Raw genomic sequence first — 16,157 nt, 5'->3', positions numbered from 1 at the left:
TATTCTCAGTCCTGGTCACATGCAGAACTGCAAATCAGAGTTGCACTGAACTGAACTGATTGAACTCAAATTTAAGTATATTTAAATATAAAGGCTCATCAAACAATCCAGTCACCGAACCTAACAGGGGGCCTACGGGTCCGAGAGGGACGCTGGGATGGTGCTGCAGAAGAAGAGGGCTGAAGTCGGTCTGTAGGATCAGTGGAAGCTGGAAGGCCCGATGAAGTATCGTGGTCCCCGCTGGCAGGACTGTCCCACAGGTTTAGGGGGATGACGTTGTCCATGTCTGATGTCATCTCTGTAGGTGGTGGTGGTACCTCCACTGGTGCCCATGTGTCTGAACTTTGGAAAACCCACTCGTTGTTCAGCGGTGTTCTTGAGTGGTAAGGTTTGAGTTTATCATGGTGTACCACTTTGACCTTTGCTCTCTGGCTCCGTTGAATGCGATACACCATGTCGTCCAAGGAGCCCACCACAAAGAAAGGGCCTTCATAAGCTGGTAGGAACTTCCGCACTCTGCCACGATTAGGCTGTGTTTCTTTAACAAGTAGCCACACAGCGTCCCCCACCTTAAACTTAACCCGACAAATGTTCTTATCGTATTGTCGCTTAGCTCGCTCCGCCAGCTGATGGGAGAGCTCCAACTTTTCTCTGAGCTCTAGGACATACTGCGGGGGGGATTTCACAGGTGTAGAGTCTGGTGGCAGCCCAGCAACTAAGTCCACGGGCTCAGTTATCTCTCGACCGTATAACATCATGTTTGGGGACAACCCCGTGGAACTGTGTTTGGTTGAGCGGTAAGCCATTAGAGCGAACGGGAGCATCAAATCCCAGTCCCAGTGGCATCTCTCTGCAGTGGCACCCAGGATTTTCTGCACAGTGGCATTCAGACGCTCAACTTGGCCATCGGACTGAGGATGAAAGGGTGTGGTGTGCGTCAAAATCTCACACATTCCCTTAAACACAGCCGATTCGAAATTTGTTCCCTGATCACTATGTAAGGAATGAGGAGCCCCATATCTACTCACCCACTCTGATGCAATCTTGTCAGCCACAGTCACAGCTTGCTCATCTGGGATCGGGTACGCTTCGTCCCATTTAGTAAAATAATCCTGCACCACAAGGACATAACGATTATGTCTCTCAGTTTCGTTGAGGGGGCCCATAACATCCACTGCAATCCTTTCCATGGGTGCCCCAACCTTCACACTTCCCATGGGCGCTTGCGGAGTCTTACGCGCCGAGCTCTGGCCGCACAGTTAATGCAGGTGCGACACCACAGGTTGACATCCTCTTTCATGTTGTACCAGAAGTATCTGTTTTTCAGACGAGCCAAAGTTCGTTCTCCACCAAAATGGCCTCCCACTGGCGCATCGTGCACCTGCTCCGGAACTGCATTACGGTACTCCCGTGGCAACAAGATTTGGGAGTAAAAACGATCTCCATCTGGGTGGTAAAATTTCCGTAAAATGACGCCATCATTTCTCTCATATTTCTTCTTCTTGGGCCCTGTTTGCGTCTGATTTGTCCCTGTATGATCGGCCTCTGAGACCAGTCCACCTAGTTTGATGAATTAACTGGAAGAACATTTTCACTGACAATAGGCTTGACTTCATCTCGGACCATAGCTGTTCTCGTCCTTTGTTCCACAGAGTGGTGAATCGAACCGGTGAGCTATTTCATAGGCACAAGCTAAGGTGTGAGGTCTGTATTCCAGCAGTTTTTGTACAATTTCTGGATCCCCCAGTGCATTAGTGAATATTTCCACACTTATTGCATCTTGCTCTCTCTCCGAGCGGTCAGCGTAAACAATGGCTACCTTCTCGTAGATGTCGTCTCTCAAGGTGTGCAGCATCTCTCCTGCTTCCCTCACCCTCTGTCTCAGCTCGATTCCTGTTGCAGCAGCATGCTCTGATCCAGGTCCATAGGCAGCCTCCATCTCGTCTATCAGTTGTTTACAATTCCACCAGCTGGACCTAGGGTTCTTGTGGACTATAGCACCCGCTGCTCCTGTCAAACTGAACCTCAATTGAACAGTCATGGTGTCTTCCAACCAGAGATTAGCACGGGCACAACTCTCAAATTGATACAGAAAATCTCTCCAAGCACCAGTACCGTCAAACTTGTCCGGCTGTAGAGTAGGGATCCTTTCCCGATGGAGGCAAAACTCTTCATCACTGCAATCTCTTAAATCACCGCATTGGTTGAGCACAGTGCAGGCACGTGGAGGTCTAGTCGGCTCATGGTGAACACGCTGGGCCTGATCTTCCTGAGTACCACCTATTGTGCATCCGTCACTTTTACAGCCCCTCGCCGTGTCTCTGATGCTCACGTGTGTGCGCATAGTCTGCATTGCAACAGGGGAGAAGGTGGGAGTGCTAGCACTCCAGTAGCGGGGCAAAACACCGACCTCAGCGCATTGTCTCTGATTTGTATGCCGGGTTTTGCAAAGAACTTTGAACAGAGGCATTTATGTCGGTGCATCAGCCATCTGCTACGGCTGTAAATGTTCTCGAAAGGTGGGTCGACGGCGGGGTTAACATCCATTCGGCGACAGGTTCCGGCGTCCACGAACAGCGCCCTCGCCTGTTAGCAACTTTAGCTCTTCAGTGACAGAGCCCGATGTTTTGTTGTTATCGCCGCCCGTTGGATAATCCTTCCGTTTCGCGCGACAACCCATAGACGGACCATTTACCTCCAAAATATCCGGCAGGAAGGGGTTGCTTGCGCTCAAACTGCTAATCAGCTCCGCCACGTTCTTCGTCTGCATTCCTCCACGGTCGGTCACTTCGTCGGCGAGCAGAGTTTAAAAAAGATCCCGGACGAGCCCCCAGTGTTACCGGACCCGCTCGATCAGTTCCGAACCGTGGTAAGGAACCGTGGAAGGTTGTGTGACTCGCGCTGGTAACAGTACGTTTCCAAAAGAAAAATCTCCGGGTCTCTGCTTGTCCGACCAAGTTTATTTTTTACAACAATCAGTTTCAGGTGCCGCGCTCCCACACACTCTCGCTGCGGCACACCCCTCACGTCAACACACGCGCACCTGAGCGAACTGGCAACATCTGATTTTGTCAAAGTAAATTCAACTTGTCGCTGATAACGTCCCTGGTCTCTGAAACAACACTTGAACTTTAAATGTTTTTTTTTTTTTTCGGGCAACAAGATGTGCTTCATCGAAAATCGCTTTTAGCATTGTGTTATATTTATTGCAGTTATCGGCGGAATTTCAGACAAAAACCTAAAATAACGTTAATGAAATTAATTCACCATAAAATCGAAAATGAAATCTAGGTAATTTGGTAATTTAATTATATCTCTAAAACAACTGTTGAACTTTAAATGCAGTTTCTTCGGACAACGAGATGGGCTTCAAGTAAAATTCGCCTTTCACTTTGTGCTATATTTATTGTTGTTATCGGCGGAATTTCAGACAAAAACATAAAATAACATTAATGAAATTAATTCAATAAATTCATTAATTTTAATGAAATAAAATAAAATAGTGGCTGATCAGGAATTCAAGATGAATCGTGACGTGGGTATAAATAATCTTGCATTCCATCACATAACGCCAAGAATAAATATTGAAACATTTCGACAGAACCGACGTGTACGATTGAAAAAAAGAAAAACAAACATTAATTAATAAAATTAATTCACCATAAAATCGAAAATGAAATCTCGGTAATTTGGTAAGTTAATTATATCTCTAAAACAACTGTTGAACTTTAAATGCAGTTTCTTCGGACAACAAGATGTGCTTCATATAAAATTCGCCTTTCGCTTTGTGCCATATTTATTTCTGTTATCGGCGGAATTTCAGACAAAAACTTTCAATTTAGTTTTAGTACAATTTATATCTCGTAATCACAAATTATATAGTCCCTTTTTCTAATATATTTTAATGTATATTTATGATGTAATGTGACATGGGTATAAATAATCTTGCATTCCATCATATAATGCCCAAAATAAATATTGAAACCTTTCGACAGAACCGATGTGTATGTTTACACAGTTTTCATATCATCTGTGGATCATTCTCTTTCACATTGGTCGCTGAACTCAATGGCTCGAGACAGTTTTACTGAAACTTCTGATCATGTTGAAACACATATGAATAGAACATTTAATCTCCGTCACATACCAGAGAGACTCGTGATCGTGAGATTAGAAGTGAACAATCAGACCACTGAGGTGTGAATGCTCCGTCCATCCTCCAGACTCATGAGAATTGGGATCAATTTGCACCTGCGTTGAAAGAAATTGTGCTCGATCACTGTACAATTAACACATTTAAAGAGCGATTAAAAACACAGCAAAGTGGACGGTGTTGGGAGAAAACCGTTGACAACATACACATGAATTAAATTGTTGCAGCGCTTTTTCAGACTCGGTGTTTCTATTTCATTTTATCGAAAACAAATATTTCCTCCGATTTAAAGTTATTCGATTAGCATTTCTGTAACACGGTGAAGGAATAATTCAATCATATTTAGATAGCAGCGTAATCACAACGAATTCCGGTTTTCTCTGAAAGTGGTGACACATTAAAAAAATATGTTGAAAGATACAGAGATGATTCTTGAAAAAGTGCAATTTTCTACTTGAAAAATCTCTTGGTGAAATAGCAAACTCAGTCTCCGAGTAAATTATATTCATGATCGAAGAAATGTTCCAGATAACCAACAACAAAATATTTAAATAAAATGAGGGAGAACTTCCCATTCACAATGTCTGACTGAAGACGAAAATATCCGAAATATTCACCAAACCTGTTTGTAATGTCTTATAATTTTTACTGCCGTATTTTTGTTGCATTAAAAAGGGCGAATATGCGCAAAAGAGAACGCATTTTGTATGGATCAACTTTCAACTTCGGATGAATATGTATGAGACAGATTTTCAGCCGGACACAATTTTATTTTAGTTTTTTTCATTTGCTCATATTACATTTCAGTCACGAATATCTTACACAATAACTTCATATAAATGTTCATTTAGTCAGCACCTTGACCTGGAAACTTAAATGTAATGACCGTTTAAAATCCAGTTCAATCTTTTTGTGCGCTAAATTAAATAATAAAATTCCAAGTGTCTGGATTAGGTCTCAGTATTGTTGAATTAAATGATCATAACAAAGGCGAATGGAAAGACCAAAATCCCCCCAGAAAAACACGCATGCTATGCTCCCAACAGACTTTATTGAGAAAGTCAGTTCATACATTGGAGTTGATGGTGAGGATCAAAACCAACAAACATCATTTAATTCACCTCAGTTTTTATACAAAATAGTAAAATATCAGGAAATACATTTGATTGTTTTGGGAAAAGGGCAGATAAAATATCAATATATCACGTTTAAAGGGCTTAAAATTAATCATACATGATTATTTAAAAAGTGTCTTCAGTTTCTATTGTAGTGTTACAGGTTTCCATTTCACTGACACGTCTTCATGACTTCACGAATGGAGTCCATCGTGACGGTCAATCTTCATTCTGTGAGACGGAAATGTCCCATTGTGTTGTTGAACGGTCTCCAGTAGGTTGGTGCTGATGAGCCGGACTGGGACGTGGAGGCAGTTTGAATCACAGACCTGAAAGGAGAACGAAATCAAATGCATTAAAATAACAGTATGACACCTTTTTATATGTCACACTACAGAATCGACATTTCATAATGCGCATTTTCAGTTTGTTTCTGGATTCTGTTCACGAGCGCCTCCATTCAACTTACATTGAGTTCTTGTACTTTGTCCTGATGCCCTGCAGGGGGCGTGTGGCGGAGATGAGTTCCAGCTTGTACAGTTCATCGACACAATCTGCAATGTCCTCCACTGGGTATCCAGAGAACAGGTCCAGGTCTTCAGGCTGAAAGAGAGAAGAGTGAAGGTGAGTTCAGGGTGACTCCCCTCTGGAGGATTGTGAATCCCATCATGCACCTGGAGCAACTTACCCAGTTCTCTCTGTTGACTCTGTAGTTGGCCATGAACAGAGCTGCAGCTGCCACTTTAGACAAGTCGTGTCGCACCAACAAGTCCACGTCCATCAGACTCAAGTCTGCCAGAAACTGAACCAGGAGGAAGAAACACAGGAGTCAGAAGAAGACACTCAAATGTGAGCAGAGAAGAAGACAGAGAAGTTGGACTCACCACTGCCAGGTTCTGTGTGGTCTCACAAACAGGGTAGATGGACATGAAGATGTGAAGGAAGGTGTAGGACGTGGTGGCTGACAGAGTGAAGTCCAGGGTTTTGAGGAGACGCCACTCCATCTCTAACAACTCTTTCTTTGTGTAGCTTCCATCTCGTGGGACAAACACCCAAGCCTCTGGGGGGTTCCTGCTCTGGTGCTTCCTAAAACCAGGACACATGAAACAGACAGACAGTCAGAGGTCAAGCGGACCCTCATCAAAGTTCTGCTGATACTCACGCAGCAATGAACAGAGCAGTCGTCCCGATGAGAGTCAGGTCCTGCAGGTTAACTGATCTGGAGTTGGAGAAGATCCGGTCCAAGTAGTTGATGGCGAGATGCAGGGTTTCTGTATCAAGTTGGAGATCTACAACAACCCGGGTCAGCTTGTCTACTAAGTTAGACCTGAGGTCCTTGAGGATCTGGGGGAGGTGGTCCATGTAGCCCAGCTTTGGTCTGAACCGCTCCTGGTGGTGGAGAAAAGTCAGTTGTCTCAAAGAGTCCAAGATGACATGTTTCAATCGCAGATGTTCTGACTCACCTCTGTGACCCTCAAGTTCCAGTAAATGTCCTCCACATATTCAGATTCACTATCGTCCTGAGAATCAGACTCATCTTGGTCCGACTCAGAAGTAGAAGAGTCTGCAGGAGAGAACAGTGACGAGGTGAACATCAAAGAGAGCTTCGACTCGGGTTATTTAGCTCCATTATTTTAAGCTCACTTGGACATGGTTCCAGCATGAACATCAGGTCTTCGTCATCAGATGACGACTCTTCTGTCTCCATGGAAAAGGTGTCTGGGCTCAGTTCGTCTCCAGATGGAGCCAAAACAACCTCAAAAGCCACTTCAAGTTGTTGGTCACTTTCATAAAGGAAGCAGTCGATCGGCAGATCGACCAGAGCTGGAATGTCTTCAGAATATTCAAACACCTGTTGGAGACATGATCATTAATATTCAACGTTCACAGATCTGGTGAAGATCCTCTCGGAGTCTTCTTCTACCTGCATGTCTCCGGTGAGCACCATGTGGGAGGTCTGGACACTGGCGCTTGAAAACATCTGCAAAGAGGAACAACTTGGTTCAGTTCACAAGAGTCAGTAGTTTCACTGTAGTTACAGTGTAACAAGCTTCATTGAAACTCACAATATCCAGCTCTTAAGCGACTTGAGAGGCCGTCACTCTCTGGACCCAGCACCAACCTGATAGATCAGAAGTCTCACTTGAAGCAGGAGGAGTCTTCAGAGGAGAACTGGTGTGCTGGTCGAAGATGAGACGAATCTTCTGGTGTCTGGACTGAAGAGAAGATGCGAGGATCCACGCTGAGTGAATCTCGCCATCCATCGACACTCGTTTATCCTTCAGGCCCGCAAACTTTTCAGCCAATCAGGAAGTAGGATCCGTTCATATGCAAATATATATTCAGAGATTGGTCGGTGATGTTCGACCCTCAGGGCGGGATAAATCAGTGAAAGAACATTTTTAACTTCAGGACAAATAAGTAAAGGTTAATATTAAATCATATTATTATTTTTATTGTTTTTATTTTTGACGAAATTAATCGACAACGAGCATAGAAAAACATCTCATTCTACGTTCGCCGTGAAAAATACACAATGTGGTGATGATGTTTCTCTGGACATTTAAATATCATATTCTCTTAGAGCAGACCTGGGCAAATTACGGCCCGCGGGCCACATCCGGCCCTTTGTACGTCCCTGTCCGGCCCGCGTAAGACCAATCATAAACACCATAAATTAAACAATTTTTTAAAAACTTTTATTTTGAAATTTTATTTTGACTACATATACACGTCGTAGACGTAGCGCCTTCACGCGCGTATACACCTGAGTGAGTGAAGGTGATACTGTTCGCCAGGGTACCCTCAAGATGTCGGCACACCCCAAGAAAAGAAAAGTTGATAACGAATGCCGTATTTTCAACAAGACATGGACTGCCAAATATTTCTTTACAGAAATTAAAGGTAAAGCAGTGTGCTTAGTCTGTGGTACACAGGTTGCTGTGTTTAAAGAATATAATTTGAATCGCCACTACACGACCAAGCATGAAGATAAATACAGAAACTTGTCTGGTGAAGAGCGTGCAAGGGAGTCTGATGCATTGCTTGCAAAACTACAAACCCAACAAGGATTTTTCACTAAACTTCACACTTCCAGAGATGCAGCCATCAGGACAAGTTATGTAATTTCTCATAAAATCGCCAGAAAAAGTAAGGCATTGTCCGACGGAGAGTTTATTAAGGAGTGTTTATTGGACTCTGCTGAGCTGATGTGCCCAGAAAAAAAGGGCGCGTTTGAGAACGTTTCACTCTCCCGACGCACTGTAACGAGGCGGATTGAGGACATCGCGGGAAATTTAGAGCTTCAGCTGAAGAAAAGAGCGGCCGACTTTGACTTTTTTTCTCTGGCTTTGGATGAGAGCTGCGATGTACGTGACACCGCCCAGCTGCTCATCTTCTTACGTGGGATAACCGCAGACTTTCAAATCACGGAGGAGTTGGCAGCCATGCAGTCAATAAAAGGGACAACCACAGGTAATGACTTGTTCAGAGAGGTAAATGCATGTATGGACATGTTAGGACTGAAATGGGACAAGCTTGCAGGTGTGACAACAGATGGTTGTCCAAATCTGACCGGGAAAAATGTTGGACTTTTAAAGAGAATGCAGGATAAAGTGACAGAAATTAACCCTGATCAGAAATTGACATTTTTGCATTGTATCATACATCAGGAAGTGTTGTGTAAGACAGTGTTAAAAATGAAACATGTTGTTGATTCTGTCACTAAAATAGTTAACTTCATCAAAGCGAGAGCTTTAAATCACAGACAGTTTGTTGCTTTGTTGGAGGAAAATGAGGCTGAACATGGTGACATAAGCTATCACTGCACTGTTAGGTGGCTCAGCCTTGGCAAAATTCTGAAAAGTGTCTGGGACCTGAGAGACCAGATTCAGGAGTTCTGTGTTCAGAAAGGTCATGACGTCTCAGAACTTTCAGATGAAGACTGGTTGGCAGACCTCGGATTCACTGTGGATGTGACTGCACTAATGAACGAACGTAATGTCAAACTGCAGAGCAAGGGCCTTTTTGTGCATGAGATGTACAGTGCAGTGAAGGCTTTTATGAGAAAACTGCAGCTTCTCTCAAGCCAAGTGAAGGACAATATTCTGACCCACTTGCCAACACTTAAGGAAGCCAAAAGATCAGGCGATCACCTCCAAAAGTACTCAACCATGTTAGAAACATTGCATGCAGAGTTTTCAAGGCGATTTCAGGATTTCAAAACTCTTGAGAGTGAAATGCACATGGTCTCTTCTCCCTTCAACTGCAGTGTGGATGATGCGCCAAGTGAAGTTCAGATGGAACTCATAGATCTGCAGTCTGACACACTTCTGGCAGATCACTTCAAGTCAGTCTCACTGCTGGATTTTTACTCCTCCCTCAAAGAGGAGAACTTTCCACACCTGAGGAAGCATGCTCAGAGGATCCTAGTCCTCTTTGGATCTACCTATCATTGTGAACAGACATTCTCAGTTATGAAGTTTAACAAATCCAAACATAGATCCTCTATGACTGATGACCACCTCTCAGCTGTCCTTCGCATAGCCACTTCAGACATTCCGCCAGATTTCAATGCCCTTGTTCAAGCCCAGAACAGACTGGATTATTCTCACTGAAGAGGTAACATGAGGTGGAGAACATTACAAGTTATTGTTTGTGGAAATTAACAAGTTAAAAATAAATTGCACTGGTTCAATGATTGTTTTTCTTATTTAACCAATACACCACAATTTCACATAACCTAATATAAATATTTACAGAGTGCTATATTCTTCTGATTATCAGTATCAGCTATTCAAAATATTTAATTTGAGCATTTTACAATGAAAGAAAGTTGGTGGCCCTCTGACACAATTCAGGTTTCTCATGCGGCCCCTGATAAAAATTGCCCACCCCCGTCTTAGAGGAACACCATTTTCACCCGAGAACGTTATTTTGTGTTGTATTTCTAATGTGCATCTTATGATGTGTCATGTTTCTGTGATTTTCTGCTCTGTATTCAATAGGGTTTTGATGAACCAGCACTTAAATCATAAAAATATCAAAACCAACCATAAATATATTTTTGAAGAACACTTTCTATTTAGGATTGTAGTTGCGGTCCGTTTCTAATGCCAAATATTTCCTTCCATTCAACAAACAAGAGCACGGCTTTCTTTCTGTGGAGTTACTTTTCGTTATTTCAGGAGTGAACGAGTTTCTCTCTTTGTCAAAATAAAAACTAAAAGAATAAGAAAAATTTACTTGAGTGGGCGCATGCGTTGATAGTTTTATTTAGACTTTATGGTTAGAGTAAAGACGTGCAAACAACAATGTCTAAGGAAAAAAACATGGACCATAGAGTCGTATTCTATGGCAAAAAGGAAGCAGAGCGAATTTGGTCGTTTCATTTTCCACTTACGTTTGAGCTTCTTAATGTGATTAACAACCGATAAATAAAGCAAATTATTCCCAGATTTATTTTTATAAATGGAGTCAGAAATATATTATGTATATTTAAAGGTGTCCTCGTGTCCTAACATACAAGATAGGAACATTAAATTGTACTTATGGTAGAGAGAACAGACAGAAATAAATTCACATCATATGCGCGTCATACTATTTTACACTGATATTTAGACGCACTGAATCGAGCCGCTTTCACTTAAACTTCTTATCTTGTCGAAACAAATGTGAATAGGACATTTCATCTTCATCACATATGAATGAGCCTCGTCATCTGTGGTTACAACTGAACCATCAGACCGCTGAGATGTGAATGGCCCGTCTCGATACACATGAACATGAAGATCGTTGTGAACCTGTGTAGCGACCTGGAGATTTGAACTATTTTCTTTTGATCCAGTTTTGTTTTGTCTTGCTGTTGTGTCTCAGGTATGGTGTTAGGGTGGTGTGTTTCTGTTTGTCGAGTGTGGATGACGTCATCAAGGTGCAAGAGGAGGCGCGCGAGCGGTGTGGTGAAGACATGTGGTTGAACCTGACTTTGTCATCCTGTCCAACGGAAAGAAAAAAACACAGAACGGGGACGAATAAAGTTGCCGAAACTGGATTAAGTCTCGTGTTTCAAGGGGCAACATAAAATTGGTGTTTCCGCCCGGTTCTACACTGTATTTGGACTTCCGGATGGTCGAGGATCGTGCTGCTATCGATCGAAGACGCACGTCATCGAAGCCACGTAAGTCATCAGTAAGCCATTAACAATCAACAGTCAGAGCGTGTAAAACGTGTCCATGATGTCTGAGGACCGTCAAATATCACCGGCGTGGGAATGTATTCTCGAAGAAATAGAAGAAAAGTTACCGACACTGTCGGCGTTGCAGCTGAATGACGTATGTGATGCACTCGGTCTGATCGTGGATGAGGGTGACAAGGACAAACATCGCAAGTTAAGGAGGCAAGTCATTCAGAAACTAGAAGGGGATGATGTCATGTCACTTGAAGACGGAGGAATGTCTCTTTCGCTGGAACTTAATGATCGAATCGATGTGTTAAAGAGCGAAAGGAGTCGAGGCTCTCCGTCGAAACAATCGGCATCTGAGCACCCCCAAGTCGTTGAGAGTGGTACTACAACCAGAGGCGTTCGAGGCGAAAAGGAAGTAAATGACACAAATAAAAGGGAATTTTCAAATATCCCCCCTCAAAACACTTTGGTCCACCATTTGTACAGAAGAGAGCTAAAAATAATTGGACCAATTGGAGAACCTCATCAGAAAGACAAACTAGGATATGCAAGTTTGGAAAGGCAAATCCAAAAAGCAATCAAGAAAGGATATGATGAAGGAGAAGTCATTGATGCCGTCATTCAAGCAATTGTCCCTGGACTGAAATTAAAAAGTTACCTGGAAAGTCATGCTGACCTGACACTACAGGCTCTCAGACAAATATTAAGATTATTATGTATATAAAAATATGTGGCCTCCATAACCCTGTCGCCCAATTTCTCCACATTAGCCCTGACACACCTTCTGACCCTCCCAGTGAGAACCTCAGCATCTGCTCCTCTCCTCCAGTGTCTCTCGTCTTGCAGTACCTCACCAGTGGCCCAAAGAGTTTCTCTCTCACTGTGACTCCTCAGTCACAGATCCTCTCTGTAGCTCACTTCCTTACCTTCCACCCTGTCTGCACTCTCATCTTCACCTTCTGTCTGTCCATGACTCATTATGACCTGTGGGGTGAGGTTTTAAAGATGGCTGCACTCTCCGTATATTAATTCCCAAAATACCCATCTTAAATTTTTTAAGCATCCATCAGTATTTGGATAACATCAGTTCACTATATGATTTTACCCTTTAAATTTAAATCTGTTTGAGAACAAGGTTTCCAAAAAGTCATCTGAAAACAAGTTTTGTTTTGGGGTTTTTTGTGCAGTGTTGCTTTAAATCACGACACCTTTGCTTTTCATAGGATGAATTCCACAAGGTGTTTGGACAGTCACTGCAGAGTATGTGAGAGGATTTGTGTAGGATTAAAAACGACAACTAAAAATTACGATGGACATTTTATTTTAAAATAAGTACATACAACAATTGTTGTTGCAAAAAATCTCATATAGAATATAAAATAATAAAATATGTACAAAGAGCAAAAATATAATCCTCCTTTAAAAATGGGCTGCAGAAACAGTGACTCTTGTGTTCCACACAGGTGACGTTCTGCCAAAAGAAACACGTTTAAAAACAGTTGAACGTGAGTTCAGATCCAGTCCAGCTCGGTCAGAACACTGAGTTGTAGATCGATGCTGTGCAGACAGGTGAAGATGGTGAACAACACTGGACCACAGACCTGCAGGGAAAGAAGGGAAGAAACAGTTTGACTGGCAATAAATACATTTATTTACACCACCTTTATTGTGTCATGTCAGTTTCTTTTGATATTGATGCACAAATCTGATCAGTCATGAATAAAAAATAAATAACTTGTCCAGAGTAACTTACATTGCCTTTGTGAACTTTGACCTGATGGCCTGTAGAGGGAGCTCTGAGTGAAGCAGCTCCAGCTTGTACATGGTTTCCATACACTCGGCGAGGTCCTCCAAGGAGTAACCAGAGAAGTTTTCCAGGTCTTCAGGCTAAAAGAGAAAAGAGTGAAGGTGAGTTAAGTGTGACTCCTATCTGGAGGATTGTGAATCCCATCATGCACCTGGAGCAACTTACCCAGTTCTCTCTGTTGACCCTGTAGTTGGCCATGAACAGAGCTGCGGCTGCCACTTTAGACGAGTCGTGTCGCACCAACAAGTCCACGTCCATCAGACTCAAATCTGCCAGAAACTGAACCAGGAGGAAGAAACACAGGAGTCAGAAGAAGACACTCAAACGTGAGCAGAGAAGAAGACAGAGAAGTTGGACTCACCACCGCCAGGTTCTGTGTGGTCTCACAAACAGGGTAGATGGACATGAAGATGTGAAGGAAGGTGTAGGACGTGGTGGCTGACAGAGTGAAGTCCAGGGTTTTGAGGAGACGCCACTCCATCTCTAAAACTCTTTCTTTGTGTAGCTTCCATCTCGTGGGACAAACACCCAAGCCTCTGGGGGGTTCCTGCTCTGGTGCTTCCTAAAACCAGGACACATGAAACAGTGAGGACACTAGCATCAGGTCAGAGGTCAAGTGGACCCTCATCAAAGTTCTGCTGATACTTACGTAGCAATGAACAGAGCAGTCGTTCCGATCAGAGTCAGGTCCTGTAGTTTCACTGATCTGGATTTGGAGAAGATCCGGTCCAAGTAGTTGATGGTCAGATGCAGAGTCTCTGTGTCGAGCCCGAGGTCTGTGGTGATTCGGGTCAGCCAGTCCACTGTGAAGGGCCTGATGTTCTCCAAGGTCTGTGGGTGATGGTCCATGTAGCCTGGCTTTGGTCTGAACCGCTCCTGATGGGATGAAAGGGGAAGTCACACATGATGTCTCAAAGATTCACAAGCTCAGATCAGATTCAGACCTGACTCACCTCTGTGGCCCTCAAGTTCCAGTAAATGTCCTCCACATATTCAGATGCAGAAAACAAGTCTTCCTGAGACACTGGCTCATCCTGGTCCGACTCAGAAGAGTTCTGGCTAGAATCTGCAGGAGAGAACCATGATGAGGTCAACATCAAGGAGAGATTCAAACTCACCTGGACTGGGCTCCAACATGGACCACTGATCTTCATCCACTGATGGAGAATCTTCTGTCTCCATGAAAACAATGTCTGGGCTCACTTCCTCTCCTGACATATCCAGAATCACCTCACAAGCCACTTGGAGCTGCTGACCAGAGAAGAAGAGGAGGTCTCCTGAGGGTGTCATGTCGAAGGTCTGGACCTCTGGGTGGACACCTGATGTCTGAAGATGATGATGAGGAGTCTCTCCCAGAGCTGGAAAACTCTTCCACAGGGTGCAGCTGGTCTGGAAGTTCAGAAGAAGAATCTGCTGCTGGCCTGACTGGAGAATATGTGCAAAGATCCCAGAGTGAATCTTGAGAGACGTTTCCGTCCATTTATGCTAGAGAGCGCCAACTCGGCAGCCAATCAGGACGCGGGAAACTTTCCCCGCCCATGTCACATGTAAATGAGCTCATCCAGTGACGTCACCAGAGAGCGGAGCGATTGGTCCGCTGAGAGAACAAAGTCAAGTTTGACAAAGTTTTTCAAGTTTTAAAAATAAAATACGAGGCAAATGAGCTTCAGATTCACTCCAGATTTTGTAATGTTCAAGTGAAACAGATTTCCTCTCGGAAACTCTGATTTTGTCAAAGTAAATCCAACTTGTCGCTGATAACGTCCCTGATCTCTTAAACAACACTTTAACTTTAAATGTAGTTTTTTTTGAGGCAACAAGATGTGCTTCATCGAAAATCGCTTTTAGCATTGTGTTATATTTATTGCAGTTATCGGCGGAATTTCAGACAAAAACCCCAAATAACGTTAATGAAATTAATTCACCATAAAATCGAAAATGAAATCTAGGTAATTAGGTAATTTAATTATATCTCTAAAACAACTGTTGAACTTTCAATGCAGTTTCTTCGGACAACGAGATGTGCTTCAAGTAAAATTCGCCTTTCGCTTTGTGCTATATTTATTGTTGTTATCGGCGGAATTTCAGACAAAAACATAAAATAACATTAATGAAATTAATTCAATAAATTCATTAATTTTAATCAAATAAAATAAAATACTGGCTGATCAAGAATTCAAGATGAATCGTGACGTGGGTATAATCTTGCATTCCATCACATAACACCAAGAATAAATATTGAAACATTTCGACAGAACCGACGTGTACGATTGAAAAAAATAAAATAATGTGGCGTATTGGGGAAGGTGGAGTTGAGAGGTTTCCCCCAGCATGCTTTGCAGCGGTTTCTTTTGGTGTTCTGGTTGACATTGGGTGTGTTTTGCTTCACTACAAGTTGTTTGCTGCATGTTGCTGTTCTCTGTGTTGGGATTGATAGTTCTCTTTTGTTATAACTCCTGTGTTGGGGTGGGCACCGTGAGTGGGGTTGTTAGTTTGTTTTGTGACCTCCCTCCATTTACGTTATGCATGTGAATGCATGTTATGTTTGGATTTTAATTAATAAAGGTGTATGAGGCACAGGAATAGCGATTGACATTGGAAGAAGTCTCCGCCTGTGATTTGTTAATTTAATACCCGAGCTCGCCACACTGGTGTCAGAAGTGGGATTTACTATGGCTGCATCCATTAAGGAAATTGATGACCTCATTGCTCGACTGGAGACCATGCAAGGTGCACGACCAAAGCAGAGACTTCAAAAACCCTCTAGAGGTCGCCAGGGGAAACAAGCCACTGACTTCCCTGATGGAGCAAGTGCCCCACGGTCAGCAGGAGACCACCATAGGACGGACACCTCATCTGCCAAGATACCCCGCTCCCTACAACTGATGACACCGCCACCGC

At 43.2% G+C, this 16,157-nt stretch overlaps 2 protein-coding genes across 2 annotated transcripts; both read right to left on the bottom strand.

Annotated features, from left to right (window-relative positions):
- Nucleotides 1-5,494: 5,494 nt before the first annotated feature.
- Nucleotides 5,495-7,216, bottom strand: LOC128763556 (cyclin-A1-like). Its single transcript, XM_053872509.1, has 8 exons — nucleotides 7,193-7,216; nucleotides 6,913-7,120; nucleotides 6,732-6,832; nucleotides 6,431-6,657; nucleotides 6,153-6,354; nucleotides 5,957-6,070; nucleotides 5,738-5,871; nucleotides 5,495-5,597 (listed from the first exon to the last, which is right to left on the bottom strand). Exons 1-8 carry the CDS (start codon nucleotides 7,214-7,216, stop codon nucleotides 5,495-5,497), a joined length of 1,113 nt encoding a protein of 370 aa, XP_053728484.1.
- Nucleotides 7,217-12,805: 5,589 nt separating this feature from the next.
- Nucleotides 12,806-14,733, bottom strand: LOC128751514 (cyclin-A1-like). Its single transcript, XM_053852584.1, has 6 exons — nucleotides 14,210-14,733; nucleotides 13,906-14,132; nucleotides 13,618-13,818; nucleotides 13,422-13,535; nucleotides 13,203-13,336; nucleotides 12,806-13,050 (listed from the first exon to the last, which is right to left on the bottom strand). The coding sequence occupies exons 3-6, from the start codon at nucleotides 13,735-13,737 to the stop codon at nucleotides 12,981-12,983; spliced, it is 438 nt and encodes a 145-aa protein (XP_053708559.1). The 5' UTR covers nucleotides 13,738-13,818; nucleotides 13,906-14,132; nucleotides 14,210-14,733; the 3' UTR covers nucleotides 12,806-12,980.
- Between the last annotated feature and the right edge of the window lie 1,424 nt (nucleotides 14,734-16,157).

This window comes from Synchiropus splendidus, chromosome 1 (assembly GCF_027744825.2).
Source record: "Synchiropus splendidus isolate RoL2022-P1 chromosome 1, RoL_Sspl_1.0, whole genome shotgun sequence".
NCBI lineage: Eukaryota > Metazoa > Chordata > Actinopteri > Syngnathiformes > Callionymidae > Synchiropus > Synchiropus splendidus.
This window is presented reverse-complemented; position numbering and strand designations above follow the sequence as displayed.

What these genes read in the sequence shown, in the direction of transcription:
- LOC128751514 (XM_053852584.1), bottom strand. Translation starts at nt 13,737, where the DNA reads ATGGAGTGGCGTCTCCTCAAAACCCTGGACTTCACTCTGTCAGCCACC. An exon ending in CCACACAGAACCTGGCGGTG is followed by an intron (nt 13,536 to 13,617) that starts GTGAGTCCAACT and finishes CTCCTGGTTCAG; the next exon opens with TTTCTGGCAGATTTGAGTCT. An exon ending in TCAAAGTTCACAAAGGCAAT is followed by an intron (nt 13,051 to 13,202) that starts GTAAGTTACTCT and finishes CTTTCCCTGCAG; the next exon opens with GTCTGTGGTCCAGTGTTGTT.
- LOC128763556 (XM_053872509.1), bottom strand. Translation starts at nt 7,216, where the DNA reads ATGGTGCTCACCGGAGACATGCAG. An exon ending in TGCTCACCGGAGACATGCAG is followed by an intron (nt 7,121 to 7,192) that starts GTAGAAGAAGAC and finishes TGTCTCCAACAG; the next exon opens with GTGTTTGAATATTCTGAAGA. An exon ending in CATGCTGGAACCATGTCCAA is followed by an intron (nt 6,833 to 6,912) that starts GTGAGCTTAAAA and finishes TCTCTCCTGCAG; the next exon opens with ACTCTTCTACTTCTGAGTCG.